General features: G+C 38.9%; 2 protein-coding genes across 2 annotated transcripts; both read left to right on the forward strand.

Moving 5' to 3' along the window:
* On the forward strand, positions 1 to 4,727 carry LOC119912625 (adhesion G-protein coupled receptor G2-like). Its single transcript, XM_038731907.1, has 11 exons — positions 1 to 299; positions 696 to 784; positions 1,200 to 1,336; positions 1,426 to 1,582; positions 2,224 to 2,379; positions 2,685 to 2,807; positions 3,204 to 3,249; positions 3,336 to 3,439; positions 3,674 to 3,798; positions 3,910 to 4,178; positions 4,369 to 4,727. Exons 1-11 carry the CDS (start codon positions 227 to 229, stop codon positions 4,488 to 4,490), a joined length of 1,401 nt encoding a protein of 466 aa, XP_038587835.1. The 5' UTR covers positions 1 to 226; the 3' UTR covers positions 4,491 to 4,727.
* Positions 4,728 to 5,184: 457 nt separating this feature from the next.
* On the forward strand, positions 5,185 to 6,824 carry LOC119912634 (adhesion G-protein coupled receptor G2-like). Its single transcript, XM_038731919.1, has 4 exons — positions 5,185 to 5,574; positions 5,678 to 5,779; positions 6,422 to 6,538; positions 6,636 to 6,824. Exons 1-4 carry the CDS (start codon positions 5,376 to 5,378, stop codon positions 6,734 to 6,736), a joined length of 519 nt encoding a protein of 172 aa, XP_038587847.1. The 5' UTR covers positions 5,185 to 5,375; the 3' UTR covers positions 6,737 to 6,824.
* The last annotated feature ends 12,365 nt before the right edge of the window (positions 6,825 to 19,189 follow it).

Below are 19,189 nucleotides of genomic sequence, written 5' to 3' on the forward strand. Positions count from 1 at the left end.
CACTGGCATCAAGCTCAACGAAACTGCAGGAATCAGCTTCAACCTGAGCTCAACTGCAAGCAGTTCAACCGCTGATTTTGACTTAGCAACCAAAGGACCAGGAGTCAGTTTAACAACTACAGCTAACACTACCCTTGAATATAAAGCCACAACTTCTTCCACAACCCCTACAGCTACTACAACTATCCATGGCACACTTTTGCCCCAGATTAACACTACTACTGCAATGGTTTCCTCTAATTCTTCTACAACAACTCTCCAAACCACCACCCTTACCAGCACAACCACAACCATCCCTGGTACGTATAGTTAAGAATTCAACATTTAAATTTTGATTAAAGACACAAATATAGCTTTTTAATATGGTGAATCAAACTGGCTGGAATAGTTTGCTTTTTTGAATGCTTCTTAAAGTTTTAATGAATTGTGAAAGTGGCCAATTGTGCAGTCCATGGATAAAGTTATAAAAGCATAATAAATGTATTACTAGAATAGTTCCTTTATCCTCTTTGATAGAATGCTTGAATGCTTTAATAGGAGGATTTCTTGGTAACGGCCTTGACCAGTAAACTTTATGCTTCGCTATGGTGATTTATTTTATCAATATCACCATACATGAATCATTGATGCATGCAACTTGACGACTTGCTGTACTCCTCACCACGGTGCTGGAACTACCTCCCCAACCACCGCAGAGACAGCTAAAAGCCAAGATGCCCAGGAGGAAAAGGCAAACGAGCTGCTGAATCAAACACAGGATGCATCTCAGCTCAACTCTTTTCAGGTGAAGTTACTGATCTATTGAAGTATGCGCAGAAACACAATAACATGAATATCTGAACTAGTTTTACACATTTTGTCTAGAAATCTATGGATATTTCAAATAACTTGACGTCATTAATGACTGCTTGATAGATTTTTTATCATTTGGATGTGTTGCTGTCTGTAGCAACATATCTGTAGGAAATATTTCTATCTTCAGTTGACCTGGTCAAATGGAAATAATGGAAAATCTAAATGGAAATATTTTAAATGCAAGTTTTACTTTACCAAAAAGAATGTCAGTCAGATACTAGCATCAAAATATTAAAGGGATTTGTTTCCATTTAACGTTGTGTCAGCCAGTGTGTTGACTGTAGATGTTTTGAAAGTTAGATCAGTCAGTGAAAGTAAACTTTAGAGTTTGATGGGTGTTGCAGGTCGCACAGTTGGTGGGGGAGTTGGAGAAATTTCTGGAGGGCCCCACTGTCTCCCAGGCAGTGGGACAAAAGGTCATCAATGTAATCAGCAACCTGATGGGGGCTGACTCAGTGGCACTCTCTGCATCTGCTAACAGGTACAACTCACACAACCTTCACCCACACACATATTCAGGTACATCTGATGTTTCTAAAATGTTTTGTTTTGTTTCTTTCCTGTTGACAGGCTGATTCAAATGGTAGATGCTGTGGGTCTTAAGCTGGTTGTCACAGGTGACGGAGAGATCGTCTCTTCAGATTCACTTGTTCTGACAGTGAGGACGGTTGATGGGACCAACTTTCCAGCAACATCTGTCGACATTTTCAACACTGATAATGTCCAGGTAAGTCAGATCTGGTCTCACTGCATTTCACGAGACACAATGGGACTCATGCAAGAACCGCGTGTATGAGAAGATTTGATCTTATGTAGTCCAGACCTGTCAGACGAGTCATGTACAGGGCAAAAACGCACACTGACTTAAGAACTAAATCAAATTCCCTGAATCAGAATAAATTATGAGCTGAAAAATTAAACCAAAATTAGGAAAATTCTCTCACTACACAATCTTCCTTAGGTTCTATCTAGTATCAATGTGTTGCACTGAGTGTAGGCTACAATATTAAACCATCTAATATCTCTGTGACTGTCACATGACCGCCTCTCATATTAGTCATGGACGACACACTACCACACTATACTGCACACTGTACTGACACTGCTAAATGTGTTTACTGATTTCCAACAGCAACTGGTGTGACATTTTTCTTTTTTTATTTGGGAACATCTTTGTGAATATATAAATGGCAATTTCCAGGGTGTAGATTACGCTACTGATCAAATCTCAGCACAATCTCATGGAACAGGTGGTCCAATGTCTTTAAATGCACTGCCTGACCTTAAACACATAAGGAAAGCACAGCTGAAAACTACCAAAGAACCAGACTTTGTCATTAACCATTTGTTAAACGTTTGTTTGTCTAGCTCCAGACCTTCAGCAGATCCCGGTCCAAGAGGTTGCCGTCTGCTCTTGGGTCTGTATTCATGCCCTCCTCCCTCACCTCGGGTCTCAGTCCTGAGCAGCAGCAGCAGGCCAGCAGGATCCAGTTCACTTTCTACACCAAATCTATCCTCTTCCAGGTACTCCTGGATTTGTCTTCTGTCATCTATCTACAGATTCTTTCACAGAGCATTGAAGTATTTATCGGTGCATATTTAATGATTTATAAGCAGCAACTTTTACTTATCAAGTCCAGCATTTGTTTTTATTTTTAAGCCAGGTATGGTTCAATAGAAAAAAAGAAACAGCTGTAACATGTTGGACAAAAGATTATATAATAAAATATTTTCATCAGAGCAATTACTGTGATTAAATGAAATGCTAATTAAATATTACCTTACTTCAAGAGGAGTCCATCTCTCTCTCTCTTTTTTTTTTTTCGCAGGATGCAACATTAGATAACCAAACCCTTGTAAGTCCAGTCCTGAGCTCTAGTGTGGCCAATCTGTCAATAAGCAACCTGTCTGAGAACATTCAGTTTACCATCCAAAACATTAAACCCATAAATGTAAGTGAACATGCATGAAAAATCATTATTTTTCTCATGAACCCATTCATCTAGATAAAGAATCACACATAACTAAGATACTACAAGTAATTGCCAATTTTATTTAAGCCTTTTATTATTTACCATTTATTAAAAGGATGCAAATTTCACTGTCTTCATGGCCTCCAGAAATTATTAATTCATAACAATGTATAATAACAATACGACCACAATTGTAATACCAAATTTTGTCATTTATAAACATAATAGAAATTTTTTTAGTATTTTTCAAAATAGAAAGGTCACTTGTAAATTACTGTAAATTTCCTTATATAAATGGTTAAAAATCTTTGCTAAACGACCACTCAAAGTTCCTCTGTGATGCTTTTCTTCTCCTAAATTGTTCTTGGTTTGCAGGCAAACTACGTGGCCTCCTGTGCATTCTGGGACTTCACTCAGAACGGTGAATTCATGCATGCCAAATCAAGTTAGTTGGGAGCCAACTCCACAGGTATTAATATTCCTGATTGCTGTATTTCTCTTGTTCAGGTGGTGGAGGAGGTTGGAGCTCTGCCGGCTGCTTTGTTGTCAACGTCACAGCGGAAGACACAACCTGCAGCTGCAACCATCTCACATCTTTTGCAATATTGCTGGTTCGTGTACGTTTGTTTGAATGTGTGTGATACAGTTTATTGACAATAATAGTATCAATAAAGTGCTTCAAACCTCAGTTACAACATGTATATAGGGAATTAAATGAACAACTAAATTACAGGTTGAAAGGGCAACAGAAATGATGTGACTTCCTTTTTCTACATGGTTAAAGTGAGAAATTGTTCAATGTGCATTCACTGTATATTTGTGTGTGTACCCTGTCCTAAATACAGGATTTGTCCAGAGAGGGAATAACTGACCGCCAGCAGGCACAAATTCTTACTTTCATCACCTACATCGGCTGTGGGATCTCTGCTGTTTTTCTTGCTGTCACTCTACTGACATATATTTTATTTCAGTAAGAATCTATGTCTTTACAAAGCCAAGACTCCTTCAATCTGAGCTTTATTCAAGAAACCTCGTAACCACGGTAATTAAGCTCTTATTGTAAAAAACTCTTTAAATGCAGAAAACTGCTCCGGGATATCCCTGCCAAGATTCTGGTTCAGCTCTGCATGTCCCTTCTTCTCCTCAACCTGGTCTTCTTGCTGGATGGCTGGCTGGCGCTGTACCCAGCGATCGGGCTGTGCATTAGCACTGCCTTTTTCCTGCACTACTTCCTGCTGACATCATTCACCTGGGCGGGGCTTGAAGCCCTGCACATGTACCTGAGCGTCATCCAGGTGTTCACTCCCTACCTCAGCAGATACATGCTCAAGTTCTCACTGATGGGCTGGGGTGAGTAACTGCTTCAAACTAATTTGTTTTGTCAACCAATGCCTTACAAAACTTTTTCTTGATTTTTAATTTCTATAAATTTAAAAAACAACTTTAGAAGTGTATTAATTTAAACACCTATTTCTTCTCAAACCACTTTTTATTGGATATAATGAGATGATTCTGCTGATTAACATCCTGGTCTTTGCAGGGATTCCTCTTATAGTGGTGATCATTGTAATATCAGTGGACAAAGACAACTACGGCCTGGTCACGTATGGAAAATACACAGACGGCACTTCAGATGACTTGCAAGTTATGCTTAAATTTTAATAACCTTTTGTAAACACAGCATTTGAGTTTTGTTAGATTTGAGTTAGATTTTTTTTCAACCAGCCATAACAGAGCAATCACTAAAATACTTTTCCAGTAGCCTGGATGTGTGTTAATAAGTTTGTTTTTAACGTGTCTGCAATTATATTAGATTGGCCCAAAGGGTCTTCTTTTATTTTGGTCAAAGGGTAGAGAATTGGCCAACATAGGCCATACATCTAATAAATGTATCCAGTACTTCAGGAAAAAATCCTTTTAATTAAGAAGAAATAAAAATAAGCTTCGTCATCATAAAATTAAGATTTAAAAAAATATTTTCACAGGAATACTGACATTGAAAGAATAAATCTAAAACCTTTTTCCCCCTCATTATCCCTATTATTAATGTATTTGTCCACTGGAGGGCGAGAGAGATAAAAAACTACTGTGCACTACTGGCTTAGTGGCACACCTAAATATAACAGAATCTTCATGACCTTTGACTTACACCAGAGGTTTAAGTGTACAGTTAAAATATCCACTGTTCATTCATCTTTAAACACATATATCTCATGCAAAATAAATTCAAATCAGATGTTGCAACTGCTTAGCAACCACCTTGAAATGCCTTACAAACCACATTGAACACCCAAACAACTGGTGACACCCTGCTAACCTACCTGAACACCAAGTAAAGTAGCTTTCAACACCCTAGTAGGCACGCACCCAGACGATAGCGAGCAGGCATTACTTTTCTTTTGAAGATTTTGTTGTTAAATACAGTCTGAACCTTTCTGTCTTTATCTATTCCCCTGTAGCTGTTGGCTGCGTAGTAACGTCGCCTTTTACGTGGGTGTGGTGGCCTACTTCATCCTGATTTTCGCTCTGTGCCTGCTGGTCTTCATCATGGTTATGGTCCAGCTGGCCCGGATCAAGAAGCAGAACCCCCAGAACCAGTCCCCTAACAGGGGAGTAATGACAGACATGCGCAGCATCGCTGGCCTCGTCATCCTGCTCGGCCTCACCTGGGGTTTCGCCCTGTTCGCCTGGGGACCCCTCTACTTACCCTTTGTTTACCTTTTCACTTTATTCAACACTCTGCAAGGTCAGACGTAAAATATATTGGGGTCTACTCCCACAGAAGAAAACTTGACACTTTTCTGATAAAACTGACACAAGCTAATTTCTTTACTGTTTGTCCTGTCTAGGTTTCCTTGTCTTTGTTTTCCACTGTGCTGTGAAGGAGAATGTCCGCAGACAGTGGAGAACTTATCTTTGCTGTGGAAGACTGCGATTGGCTGAAAACTCAGGTGGGCATCTAAATGTGTTCTTATATCCTCTGATAATGTAATTGGGCAGATTAGGAAGGGACATGAGACAAGATACTGAATGAGGTAAGTTAGTGTCTGGTGATTTGGCCGCTTATCACCAGCTGTGACACACAGCTCATGGCAAAAATTAAGGTATTACCCAAATTTGTGTCAATGCCTTTTTAGAGTCATAACTTTGATCTACCCTGTTATTTCTGATGATCATATTGCTTCCATAAATAAATATTTGAAATCAGAACAAAGACACTCCTTGTAACTACAGAAGTTGCCTGAAAATCTGGAGTTTTCTTTAATATCAAAGTTATCCATGGTTGTCTGAGATAATTTAAGATAAGTTAAAGATAAATTGAGATACAGCATGTCTTTTAATGGTCTCAATTTTCCAAAATGTAAACTAATATAGCTAAAATAAAGAGGCTGAAGTTGGAGCCCACAGCTCATCCTTAGAAATGTTGTTCCAGAACTGAGAGAATGATTATCTCCCAAACTGAAGTGAGAAAAAATATCAATATTAATGGATATTAATATACATGTTCTTATCTTCCCATTGTCATTTGTGAGATAAATCTGGCAAATAATGAGAACATATATTTTAATTAACTGTTGTCCACTTTTTTGCAGAATGGAGTCGGACGGCAACACAGAACAACAAGAATCCATCGGGTACCACGGCAGCCACTGCAGATTTCCTCTTTACCACTCGAAGCTCCTCTGTCATCAGTGATCGCACCAACAGCGGTACATTCACACGTCGCGGTTTGCAATGTCTGACCTGTATTTTTATACAATCTTACACTACATATAATTAGACTATTATTGCGTTCATCTCCCAAAGGCTCTGTGTTTGGGGACAGTGGAATATTTGAAGGCTCCAACAGCGACGTCGTCCTCAACGAGATTCACAGAAGAAATCTGTCACTGCAAGGAGAGGCCTGACAACCATGTCAAGCGGTAATTTGTGATTACAATAATTATATGCTCTGAGAGAGCCGAGAGGGCGGTCAGAGATTGGTGATCTCCTGCAGCTCCAGTAAACAAAAAAGAGACTAGAGATGACAAGATAGATGCTCGTAGGAAATCCTCAGTGTTAGACAAGATGAAGGTTTAAAAGGTGTAATGAAGGACCAAGGAGAAGTTTGACTGAAGTACCTGAGATCAGTATGATTATGATCATTGCTTGAATGCAACAAGTTGAAAGTGTGACTTGTTACCTTTTCTACACCATAGTAGAATAAATGAACACAGAAATAATGTAAGAGACTTGTTAGCAGTAGGAAGTGTAGGTATGTTCCTGACTGAAAAATGTAATAGTTTCACTGTAACAGCTGTGACAGCATAGCTTGTTTCAAAGCTCGTAGAAGTAGTGCTGTAAACAGTGACGGTAACCTGTATGACAGGGTTTGGTATGTTAAAGATACAAAATTCATTTAATCAGTAGCCTAGAACACTGTATAGATTGTTGTGAGGCTATTTTGCTGTCTTATGAAATATTCCTTTTGTTCCCAAACATAAAAAATTAAGATGTTTCCATTGTGTTTACAATACTCCACTGGCCTTCCCCTTTCTATTTTCAGTAAAGAGTTCACATCCCTCTTTTGGGGGGTGTCAAAGGCATTCTGGGATGGAATTTGTTTCAAGCATAAAAAACATGTGGCATGTAAGTGTGGTCAAGCAGCGTACTGGTACGTCTAAAGCGGAGACAATAAAACCTCAACTCATTACCTGTCTTTTTTGAGTCAGAGAGTTTGACGTCTATATGGAATCTTTTAACAAACGTGTTCAACAGAAAAAGCCACCAATTATGATCCTAGCAGACTCCCCTCTTATCACAGTGTTGTGTAACCTTCAGCAGAGCGTCCTACACCCGCTTTTCCCACAGTTCAATCACAGCCTGTGAAGGTCGGCCCCAGAGATTGGCAGCAGTTAGCTATTAAAAGTTTTACATGGTTTCAAATGTCGGAACAGTGTGACCTCTAACGTGAACCGAATGAGACAGCAAGCTGTGTGAATGATGGTAGAGACACAGATGTTACAGTGATGAGCACAAACTGCATAAATTCATTTTAATTCTGAATCTATTGCCAGGTCATGCAGATGAGAAAAATTCTGTAGCCATTTGAATTCTTGAAATAATAATCAGTGTCTACTTTTACAGCTCAAAAAATACACTGCACATCGTTCTATTGGCTTGATATGTCTTAACTCTGGTTTTATGAGAATTGCTTATGAACGTGATTTTGAACTGATAACTGATAACTAAAAGTTACAGAAAATGACACATTACTTCTGCCCAGATGTAGCCTACATTTTACACAGCACTACCCCTCAATTATCCATAATAAGTCAAATCTCTTAATGGAATTTGATGTTATCTATGTTTCGGTCTCACGGGTTTGACCTGTAAAATAAGTATTTGACTGTGTAGGACTACATACTGTAAATTTCTTTTGCTGATTTGTTCTCACATTGCCAATGTAGTATTTACTGGAAACGTTTCCTTGTTTAGTATAATACAAATGCATAATGGATATTTATTTATTTTGTTATGTCCATGCAATGTGCAAGTTAAGTTTGTAGCAAAACAAAAGGTTTAACCACTTCAATACTTCTGCATATTGGTTTTTCATAAGAAGAAAAAAATGTGGGTCCCCAAACAGTTTTTTGTATAAATTTTATGTACATTAATTCCTCCAGGAACAATGTACTTAATTCAAATAATCAAAGCTGATAACTGGTGAATTTATAATTTTAAAGGATATTTTCTATATTCGTTTATTGCATCTATAATATTTTGTAGTGTGAGGCCTTTGTCTGGCATTTGGGTTTATTGCTGTATGAATGATCAAAAAAAGGAAAATTACTTAGACCCAGTGTCTGGTACAGGCCATCGTTATGTTTTGTCTCAACTACTGCAATGCCCTATAAATTGTTCAGAATGCAGCAGTGAGTCTCGTGTCATTCCATTACTCAGCAACCTCTACTGACTCCCCGTGGCCTCCTGAATCAAATTAAAATCACTAATGCTTGTATACAGAGGGACTACTGGTTCCGCAACCATCTACCTAAACTCAATAATACAAGCCTACGTTCCTTCCCGGCCACTGTGCTCCACCATCCCTACACACAAAGCAATCTCAGTCCCGGCTGTTCTCATCTGTGACACCATGATGGTGGAACGAGCTACGACATGCCATCAGAGCAGGGACGTCCCTCTCTAACTTCAAGAAGCTCTTGAAAACTCATCTACTCAGAGAACACTTCCTCTTATAACACTTCTAACCTCTAACATGGACTTCTGCTATCTCCTTACAGTTCTCTTGTATTGATTACAATAATTGTTAACACTTACCTCTTCCCCTTAGGTATTTATCCCATAGAAGTCGTATGCGCTAATTGCTCTTACAAGTATTTATTGCTCGTAGATCTCTTATTTTACTGATGCTTGTGTGGTGTTCCTCAATCTGGCAAATGAGTAAATGTAATGTAAATGAAAATGACTGTGGAAGTACAACAAAACACGGGGTTTAAATGGGTCAGAATAACAGGCATCTAATACAACTTGTCTTGTATGAAATATTACATTATTGACAGGATAATTTAGCTTAAATATTGTATATTGCACGCTCAAACATCTTCCACCAGATGTCAGTGTAAACCCACACCTTTTTTAATCCCATCACAGCAACTCTTCACCATAAAGAGAAAGGTTGCCCTGTAAAACATTGTTCTTCTAGCCACTGAGCAGCTTAATTGCAGCAAATTCATGTTACTGACAAGAAAAACATCCCACTTAGAATTGCACTAACTTTGTGGTTACTGTCACCTCAAATAAAACAATACTGTCACTAAAACAAAACAAATGCAGCTGGGACAAGCAAAAACTACCCAAAACTACTGATGTACATAATCCTTCAATCCCGATTTCCTTGTATATTATTCATATGTGCATGGGAATTTTGTCTGGATTTTGTGATCCTGTCAGATTTAGCATCACAGTTCATTGACAAGCATCATGATGCAGAATAAACGTGGCTGTCTGGTTCCCTTGACTAATATGCCTGCAGATTTAACTTACTAATCACTAATCAGCCAAGGGGAAAGCTTTTTTTCTTGTCAGTTTAAATTAAATTTGAAGGTTAACTTTTAGTGCAGCTGTGCAAGTGTGGCCAACATGCCTTTACAGCCTCACTAATGATGGAAGGCTGAAAGAGAACACACAAGACGCACCAAAAATCGATGAACATTTCATTTCTAGATAGATGTTTTACAATTCATCACAGGGCCTGGGAAAACATACCCCCCACCACTCCTTCCCATCGGCTCAGGTCTTTCTCTCCCTGAAGGTTGCTTAACACCACAGCAGCATTTTCATGCAAGTCACACCAGCAGTCTTTCATTTTGTTTGAAGAAAATTGTATATAAAATGCTGCCAGATATCACAGATTTGAAGAATCTGATATGTTTTTCTGCCCCCCCCCCACACCATGCACTTGATTTATTTATGTAGTTTTAAAGTGTAAGAGCACAGACAACCTGCTTACAGTTGAAGTGTATTGATCATTGGCACAAGAGCAGCTGTTTGTTGTTGAGCTCTGGCTTCTTCTGATTTCCCAGCTGGTCTGAAGATTCACTCCTCACAAAACGTAACACTACAACCTAGTCTACCACAGCTGTTTATGTCATGTCCGTCAAAATAAATATCCTAAAGCGATTCCCAGTGATACAGTAGGAAATAAAGACATTCTTGCATGTGGTTTACCTAAAATATGCACTTAAAGTGCATTATGGGATAGATTGTAACTTCAGATGTGGGAAAGTGTGCTATCGGTTCTGTTTTCCAGCAATTCATCTATAAAATTTATGGCTTTTAGCCAAACTGACTAATTCTGACATACTGCAGCATGCAGTCCTCAGATTGCAAAATATCTCAGCTTATATCACACAACTCACTTGACACACTGAGGTATATTTATTTCCAAATAAAATGTCCAAAAGGCACATTTCAACTCAATTTTCACACAGATTATCTTATTATTAATAATTGCAAAAGGGATGTGACGTTCTCATTAAGAGAGTGCTGAAGTGATTTAACATCGCACTTCTATCATACTGTAGTTCTTGCAATGGACAGTTTAAATAAAGGATCAAAATCAGTGCAGCAGAACTATATGCCTAGACGCCTAGAAGTCTTGGACAGACAACGTGCATGTTTTTAGTAGTATTGAAAAATAAGGACCACACCAGCCTCTAACTAGTGACAGGTACATTTGCATGCTGTGCTGCTGCTGCACAGCTAATTAGCATAGCTATGTAGCCTGCAAACAGACGTTAGCGGTGCTCTTTTCCCTGGTGAATGTTTGGTCGCTCTTTCAACAAGCTAAGTTGCAGTGCAAGAAGTGTGTTTATGTTTGTAAGTTAGATAAGAAGGAAACTTTAGCAGGAAAGGTAAAGTTGGTGGTTATTCAGAGTCTGTGGCCTTTGTGTTGTGAACACATTAGCTTCAGCAGTATAATAGCTAGCTTAGTTAGCAGTAAACTCTGCCCACACAGTATGTGGATTGAAAATGCATTCGCATTTAGACTTGGGTTCAATGTGGTCACAATGCATCTGTGAGGTGGTTTGGCCAATCAGATCACAATCTGTCCTCAGTGTGTGAGTGCATTTGCATTTGTGTACTTTCATGTGCTCTAGCACTATCCAATTGCAATCCGATCACCCAAACGCATTTTAATGTTAGGTGTAAACAGCCTCTTAGATTTAACTGTAAACAAGGTTTTACTTCACAACTGATCAGACATTTTCAGCTGTCGCCATCTCCCAGATATTCCTAGAATGCATTGAAAAATGGCTGGTAGCAATTTGTCCACTTCACATTCCTCTCTCCATTTTTTCTCTCCATGCAACTGTTTTGTTTCTTTTTTCATTTCTCTACTTCCTCATTACAGCCATGCGTAACGTCAATTTCTGACACTTTGCATAGCCTGGTTTATTTGCTCCAAACAGTGGCGCAAGTACAGACAGTGCAATGCACCAGGCCCACGAGGGACAGCGTCAGTTGCCATGTAGATCATGATCAGATGCCGTCATCCATTCATTTCATACTGTGTAGGTATAATGAGTTGCTGTACCTTTCTTGATTTCTATTTGTTCTGTGGTTATTAACATGCTGTGTCAGCTACTTTTAGTTGATTTGTTACTGTGGGCTGGCTAAAGCCATTTTGGTTGTTTGATAGATAGTCTCAGACAGCAGGTTTGAGTTGAGGGCAGGCTGTAAAACTTGCGTTTCGACTGCTGTCCGAGGTGCTGATCAAAAGCTGCAAATATGAAAATATGTGCGTAATATACAGTAGAATAGTCTGGTCTTAATAAATTTCATACAGCATATATGATATATTAATACACTTGATTGATTCAGTAGACATAGTCTTACAGTGAAGTTTGATAAAGATCAAAAGTTCCTCTAGTAAGGAGCTGTATTTATGTGTCTCTCTTAAGGCACGTCTCATTATCTTAGATATGGAGGCAGTCTAAGGAATTATGTTTAAATTACAGGCTGTCTAAACCTGTGTGGCAATGGAGGGCAGTATAACACAAGGAATCTGAGCTTGGGCTAACCAGCTTTCTCTTCTGTGTGTATCAGGATTGTGTCGGTGTGTATGTGTGTGTCCATATATTTTTTTTATTATTATTTCTTTTCTAAACATGTCAGAGAACTCAATGTCTGAACTCTTTGTTAATTTTTTCTGCTTTGGTAAAGTTTTAAGTACACATTGATCCATTTTTCAATATAAAAGCAGTAAAAAGTAGTCATGTCTGCATAAATAGCAACATTTTATTTAAAACCAAATGGCTAATAAAGTGCACTCCTTGGATTCAACAAAAATAAAAAGTCTCCACTGGCAACCGTCAGATCAATGAAGCAGACCTCTCATACTAATGTTGATGGAAGAGAGTCAGTGAATCAGCAGGATCTTCATTATTTTGTAAATTGGAAATTTAAAGTGGTCAGCTACTACAGGCCTTTTAAATTCACAGAGATGTAAAATGTGTTCACATGTGAGGTTGCATATAAGGTTTGTTGAGTTTCACACAGCTCAGTGACAAGAAAATCAGAGGTTGTAAACTACATGTATCCACATGGATTCCCAAGTCGCTGATTTATGTGTTCCCCTCCTACCACACAAAACCAACAAAATTGAATAAACAGACAGACACACACACACAGTGAGCACACAGCCAACATTAGTGACATGTACATATTAATGAATGTTTTCCCAAATAAACAGCAACATACAGAGGCAGCAGCGGCCAGTTGGCATTACTTTTTAAATATAATTTTTTAAAATTTAAATTATTGGCCCTGATGGTTCCCCTCGCAATGCACAGCCAACACACACTGGGTATGACAGCTGCTGAGAATCTGAAAACGCAATGAAAGATAATTGTGGGATTTGGTTAGGTGGGTGTCTTTCCTGCAAGGACCGTGAAGAAAATGAGCCCAGACATGATGCAAACCCATGTGGGTATTGTGGCTATCCACCAGGAGCACATTTCCGTACTACTGATGAGTCAGTGGCACCAGCTATATCACTTCTTCCAGCAAGGATGGATTTACCGAGTTAACGTTACGCAGGAAGGCTGTGGCTTTTGTTGTTTTTAGCCAGCTAGAGAAAGCTGCTTTCAAATAACAAAAAAACTGATAAATCACAATATCACAGAACAAGAGAACAATTAAGTTGCTACCAAGGAAGTATGCAGCTCTGATGTTGCAGCTTAAATGTATAGAAAGTAACCACCAACCAAACTTTTATGGTTACAAGTTTCCCCCCTCCTCTTCATCTACACCTGCAGTATGTTTTCTAGTGTTTAAATTACACTAAATTACTACTGCGTTTCGACCAAAGGAACCATACCCTGGAACTAAGAACCTTTGGAGGAAATCTCTGCGTTTCCACCGAAGGGACCAGGGTCTAAATTTATATATAGGGTCTTTATTTTACCCCCCAAAAAGTCCCTGCTCGGGGAGTAGTACTTTCTGAAAGTAACAGTACACTACAAGGCGTTGTAGTGAATTTCTGAATGGGTGAGTAGAGGCTATTTGCTTTAAATCGAGCATGTTGGCTGTTTTTCTATGACTGCTCCTCTCTTTTCCACCTTGTTTGCAAACCAATAAATCACAATTAACAGTCAGATAGCCACACAAATCTCGCCGATGTCCGCCTGAGATCGTAAGTCGGCCTTAAATGTATTGCTCAGAAATAGCAGCCAGCGTGCAACGGTGTGTTTACAGCGAACAGCTGATGGAGTTATGCTAAATACTGGGTCTAAAGTTGTTGTTTTAAGTTTTCATCCATCAGAAAGTTTTTACACAGAGCTGAAGTCGGTCTCATCTTCTCCAAAACAAGCGAACCAGCTGATTACAGCAGGTAATAAAGCTCGTTAAACATCACGTTCAGACGGACACAGACGTCAGCTGATCAGCAGCTCTTGTCGGCTGGAAATGTTTTAATGACCTTCCAAACTGTCACGATTTTATCTTTGTGTTGCTTTCTCTGTGCTGGAGTTATTTTAAGAACTTGATGGCTTTATCCAGTTTGTTACTAAATTTGTAACAAACTTTATCATGTGTCTCTTCATTATGCTCCACACAAAAAAGCTGTTTTTAATGATCAAGCATAGGCTATAGTTATTCATTATTTTCCAGTCAAATTTGATGTTCATTTATAAATTTTGCTCATGGATAGTGGTTACTATAATGATGCCTCTGTATCACTTTGTACAGCCTACTTCAGCAGGTTAATTTGCCTAATCCTCGCAGGTCTTTAGACCACAGTGGAAACGCACACAGCAATGAGCTGAAGGAACCTTTTAGTTCCTTAAAAAGAGATCCGGGGAGTTTAAAGAGGGACGGTACTTTTGGTGGAAACGCAGCTTATTAGTCAGAAGGGTTGGCTGCAATGCTAGGTTCTCAGCCAGTAAATGCAGTTAAAGGGATACAAGGTGAAATGGACAATGCTGCTAATTATTGTCGTCATGTTTTACAAAGGTATCCCCTGTAATTAAATGTGTTGCACAGTTTGCACCCAGTGATTCATTCTGAGCCTGTAACTTCTGGATGGAGATCTTGGCAGCTAAAAAGTCAAGGAAGGGAAGGCATATACAGTATATATGAACATAAGCATCACTCGACAGTTGTTTTTTTTATGAGTAATGGTGTACTCACATAGCTGACTGTTCCTTTAACCTTTCTGTACATTCACATCCTAGACAAGGAGCATATTTGTAGTGTAAAAAGAACTACACAGAAGCAGACAGGAGAGGAAGAAAAACAGTTACACAATACGAGACAAGAGAAGTGTTACCTTGTCCCAGGGGAAGTCTTACTCAATACCTATTTGTCCAGCTTGCATCTTGTTGAAGGGAGGACGCTCATCACCAAGACCGTGCTGTAGGAACAAACTGAAATATTAGTAGTCCCTGTCCAAGAGTTGGAGATAATGTTCTTTCTTTGAATATGTATTTTTAATAACCTGATGGGATCTATTACATCTACAGTAAATCGAGGAGGATGAAAATGTGAATGGTCACATATTTGCAGACAAATGGGATGCCTCTGTTAGTTCAAGGCCATCCAGAAGAAGGTATCCCTGCACATCGGGGTGTATTTCATGGAATGAAATAATAATAAAGACTTGTTAATCATTCATAACTCTAGAATCCACAAAATATCTCAGACAAATGCTTTACTTTTCAAGACGAAGTATGGAAGTCTGGATCTGAGGGCAAATTAATTAATAATAATAATAATCTTATGCCAAATATTTACAAATATCAGAATGCACATAGCATGCATTTGAGGGTGTAATACATGAATATATATATATATATATAGAGAGAGAGAGATAGATAGATAGTTTTTGCAAAACCTAATCTTCTGTTAAAACTGTTTATTGTGTAAAAGACATTTCATAATTTTTAGCATTTACTTTAACATTTCTAATCACTGACTCATATTCTTTGAATAAACAGAATTTTAAGAACAAAAAACATGTTCTATAAACTTTTAAAAGTATGTGAGACAAATAACCTATCAAAGTCCAAAACAAAAGCTTTAGCAGGAGTGGTACATTGTTATATTAGCTTTCTGTGTGCACTTCATGTTGTAAATAAACATGTTTTGTCTTTCATACCAGCTGGTAAAAGGAATTCAGAGCTACTGTGCCTGCACATCTCCAAGACAAGCTGTTGAAATTTTTATCACACACTTGGAACCTCCTCATGTTTAGTTAGAACGTAAAAGATATGTTTTCTTCAATATCTGTGACAGTAAAACTTCCAGTTATAAAAACCAAGCCACCACAAATTATCATTCCAGTAACAGTGAGGAAGCTGTTAGATTAGTACTCTTGGGAACACAACACTTGTAATCAGAGGAAGATCAAGCAAAATGCACTCAGCAGGAGATATGATGAATGAACTTACAGGGAATACATGGCAGAACAAAGAAGAACTTTTGGCACTAAAAATAGGAAATAAAACTTAGACAAGAAGCACTTGGAACTGAACCAACACTACTAGAGTTGCCTCTGTTATCTCTAATCTGTACTTGATCTGTAATGAGCTGAATCTGAACAGACAGTAACTATATGTCATGCAGCATCTGCTTCTGTGAGCAAACCACTTAGACTGCTGCAAATGGTCAAGATAGTGTGGAAGTTAATATAAACCACTGTCATTTTAATAGGCTTCAGCCTGTTTTTATTCTCAGTCAGAGAAACTATCTTTGGCGCTATTTCTTAAAATTCCTGATCTAAACCTTGCTATTCACCAGGGCTGCACGATTAATCTAATCGCAATTTCAATTGCTATTGCTATTGCTATGTCATCCTGTGCGATTACATAACCACGCAAAAGGTGCAATTTAATTAAACAAAAGAAAAGTGTGCTGTGTGTGACACTCTTGTCTCTGAGTATACTGCAGCCTGCTCATCAGATTGTGACTGGCTGTACGTCAGAGTGTTTATGGATGTAGACACAGCTGTAAAAGCCCCGAGAGGGAAAGGCCACGATTCAGTTAAGCTAATGTGTGATGCGGCAAGGACTGAGGCTTAGTGCTTAGTGCACGTGCTCTACCGGGTGAGGTACCGGGACACCATTCATGCTGGAATCTGAGGAAAAGAAATATACCAAAACTGCCTTAAAAGAAGTACACTCCTGAAATGATGAAATCAACATTAGAAGCATGTGACTGAGCATGATGTTCATTCCCCATCAAAGATTTTTCTCAACAGGTCGATCTTGTAAGCAGTGGCATTTTCTCCCAAAAGCCAAGGGAAGCCAGGCTCCCCCTGTTTTTATCAGACTCTCTTTATCATTTCAATAAAAACACAATGTTTATAGTTTTGATAGTTTTGCTGTCATCTCTTCCCCATTTCTCACTATCTTACATTAAGTGAAACAGTGCCCCTCTAAATGCTACGCGTTGGATGTGTGGTGAAACACTACATTGCACCACTGTAGACTGGCCATCAGTCTGACTACGCGTGGAGGCCAGGCAGAGTTGGCATCCCTTTGTAAAAAAAATTAGAATTAAATGATTAACCAATCAGATGAGGCCACTGTCATGCCACTGCCTAACTGTGATTAGTCAGTATGATGGTAAGGGAAGCCAGCCGCTGTCTAGCTTCACGGCAATCAAATCACAGCATGCGATCAACATCATTCAGATGAAATAACGGGAGCTGTTAGCAACTTTAGCTGGTGCGGTTATGGATTGGAGTTTTTAGTTATAATAAATAGTTTTACTAAACTACCACTACAGCAGCAATTTAAGATTAAATCTGACGGAAGACCAACGCCAAAACTGGAGCTGGCCTGGAGAGGAAAAAGGGGTTTTGGACGTTTAATGAGGAAAACTATACCCGTACAGTGTGGCTAGCTGGTAGCGCCAAACTGTTGTTTCGGAGGATGAAAAGCCAGTGGGAAATTCTATAACTTGGTTATTGACCACTTCGCCACCATGACAGGCAGGAGAGTGCCCTGCCTTTTCAAATAGGGTGAGTGAAATGTCACCTCCTTTTCTCTCTGAACTTAACTGAACTGCAGCTATTTGTACGATTTTTAATGTGGTTATTTTGTTTGTTTTGCTTTGCTTGCCTGGATTTAGCTGCAAATGAATAGTCAGTTGAAGTAACCTTATTTTTTGTTTTTACTGCGGTTGTGTATGCATAGATAATGAGCACCACAGACAGCACCTGCCACAGGGCACTGGTCCAGGTTAGGCTACCTGAATAATTGTTTATACTCTGTTGGTCGGGTACTCGGTTGTTAGTCTTCAGTGATGTTGTGTTATAAACATTTGGCCAAGCATTAAGAAGTATGTAGGCCTATTTAAAACATACACCACTTCTACTATGCAAATGTTTTCAATCGTCTTCTGATTGAGCTTGTGAATGCTTCTATTATTCTTAACCTGCACCATAAGCAGCGGGCTATGTATGCTTTTTGGGGTGAGAGAGAGTGACTGAGTGAGTGAGAGAGAGAGAGCGTACGTCTCGGTAAATGCAACTTTCAGCGTGTGTATTGATAACAGATAGTGTGCATTTTTGCCCTCCAAAAAGGACATCTCCTCTCAATTGGCTACCCCAAAAATTGACCCCACCCCACGCCACTGCTTGTAAGCATGATCATTTTTACACATGCTGTACGTCAGTTCCACTCCCACATACAATCAGTGGTTCATACTATATAGTACTATTATAAAATTATATATTCACAAATTATCACATTAGAACAGTATGGCCTGGACAATTTTTAAAATGCAATTTCCTTGTATAGATATGGTTCAAGGAAGAAATGCATCGACAGATCACAAACATTTTTTGCCGTCAGTATGACAACACATGATTTTTTTTTCGATTTCTTTTCTAGCTTTGGTGCCACCATTTGTGTTGTGGAAGAACATCATTTATCTCTGTCTCTCTGCCTCTTCAGCCTCAGTGTGCAGTAGACTGGATTTCACCAGGTGAAATTTACCCACAGGATGTGGCTAAAAGCAGGCGGGACAGGAAATGGAAGTGTTGTAAACAAACTGTAGCATATTCATTACACATGTTTTATCAAACATGTTACTTTCATTAATATCTATCACTGTCCTCCCACTAACCCATGCTCAGCATACCAATCGTAAAAATCATTCAAGTGAAACTGCTCTGAAACATGTGACGGATGAGTGGCTAAGTCATTTCTTCTTGATTTCACTGCTGTGTTCTGTTTGAATTGATTCATTATGGTGAAGTGAGAATGGGACATAAGTGTGAAGAAAAGGACACTGGTACTGACTATCGGCCATATAGCCGTATAGTAAAATGCTTTGCTTTAAGAGTAATA

This window comes from Micropterus salmoides, unplaced genomic scaffold (genome assembly GCF_014851395.1).
Source record: "Micropterus salmoides isolate LMB-PRFRI ecotype aquatic unplaced genomic scaffold, ASM1485139v1 Ms_hic_scaffold_1, whole genome shotgun sequence".
Lineage (NCBI taxonomy): Eukaryota > Metazoa > Chordata > Actinopteri > Centrarchiformes > Centrarchidae > Micropterus > Micropterus salmoides.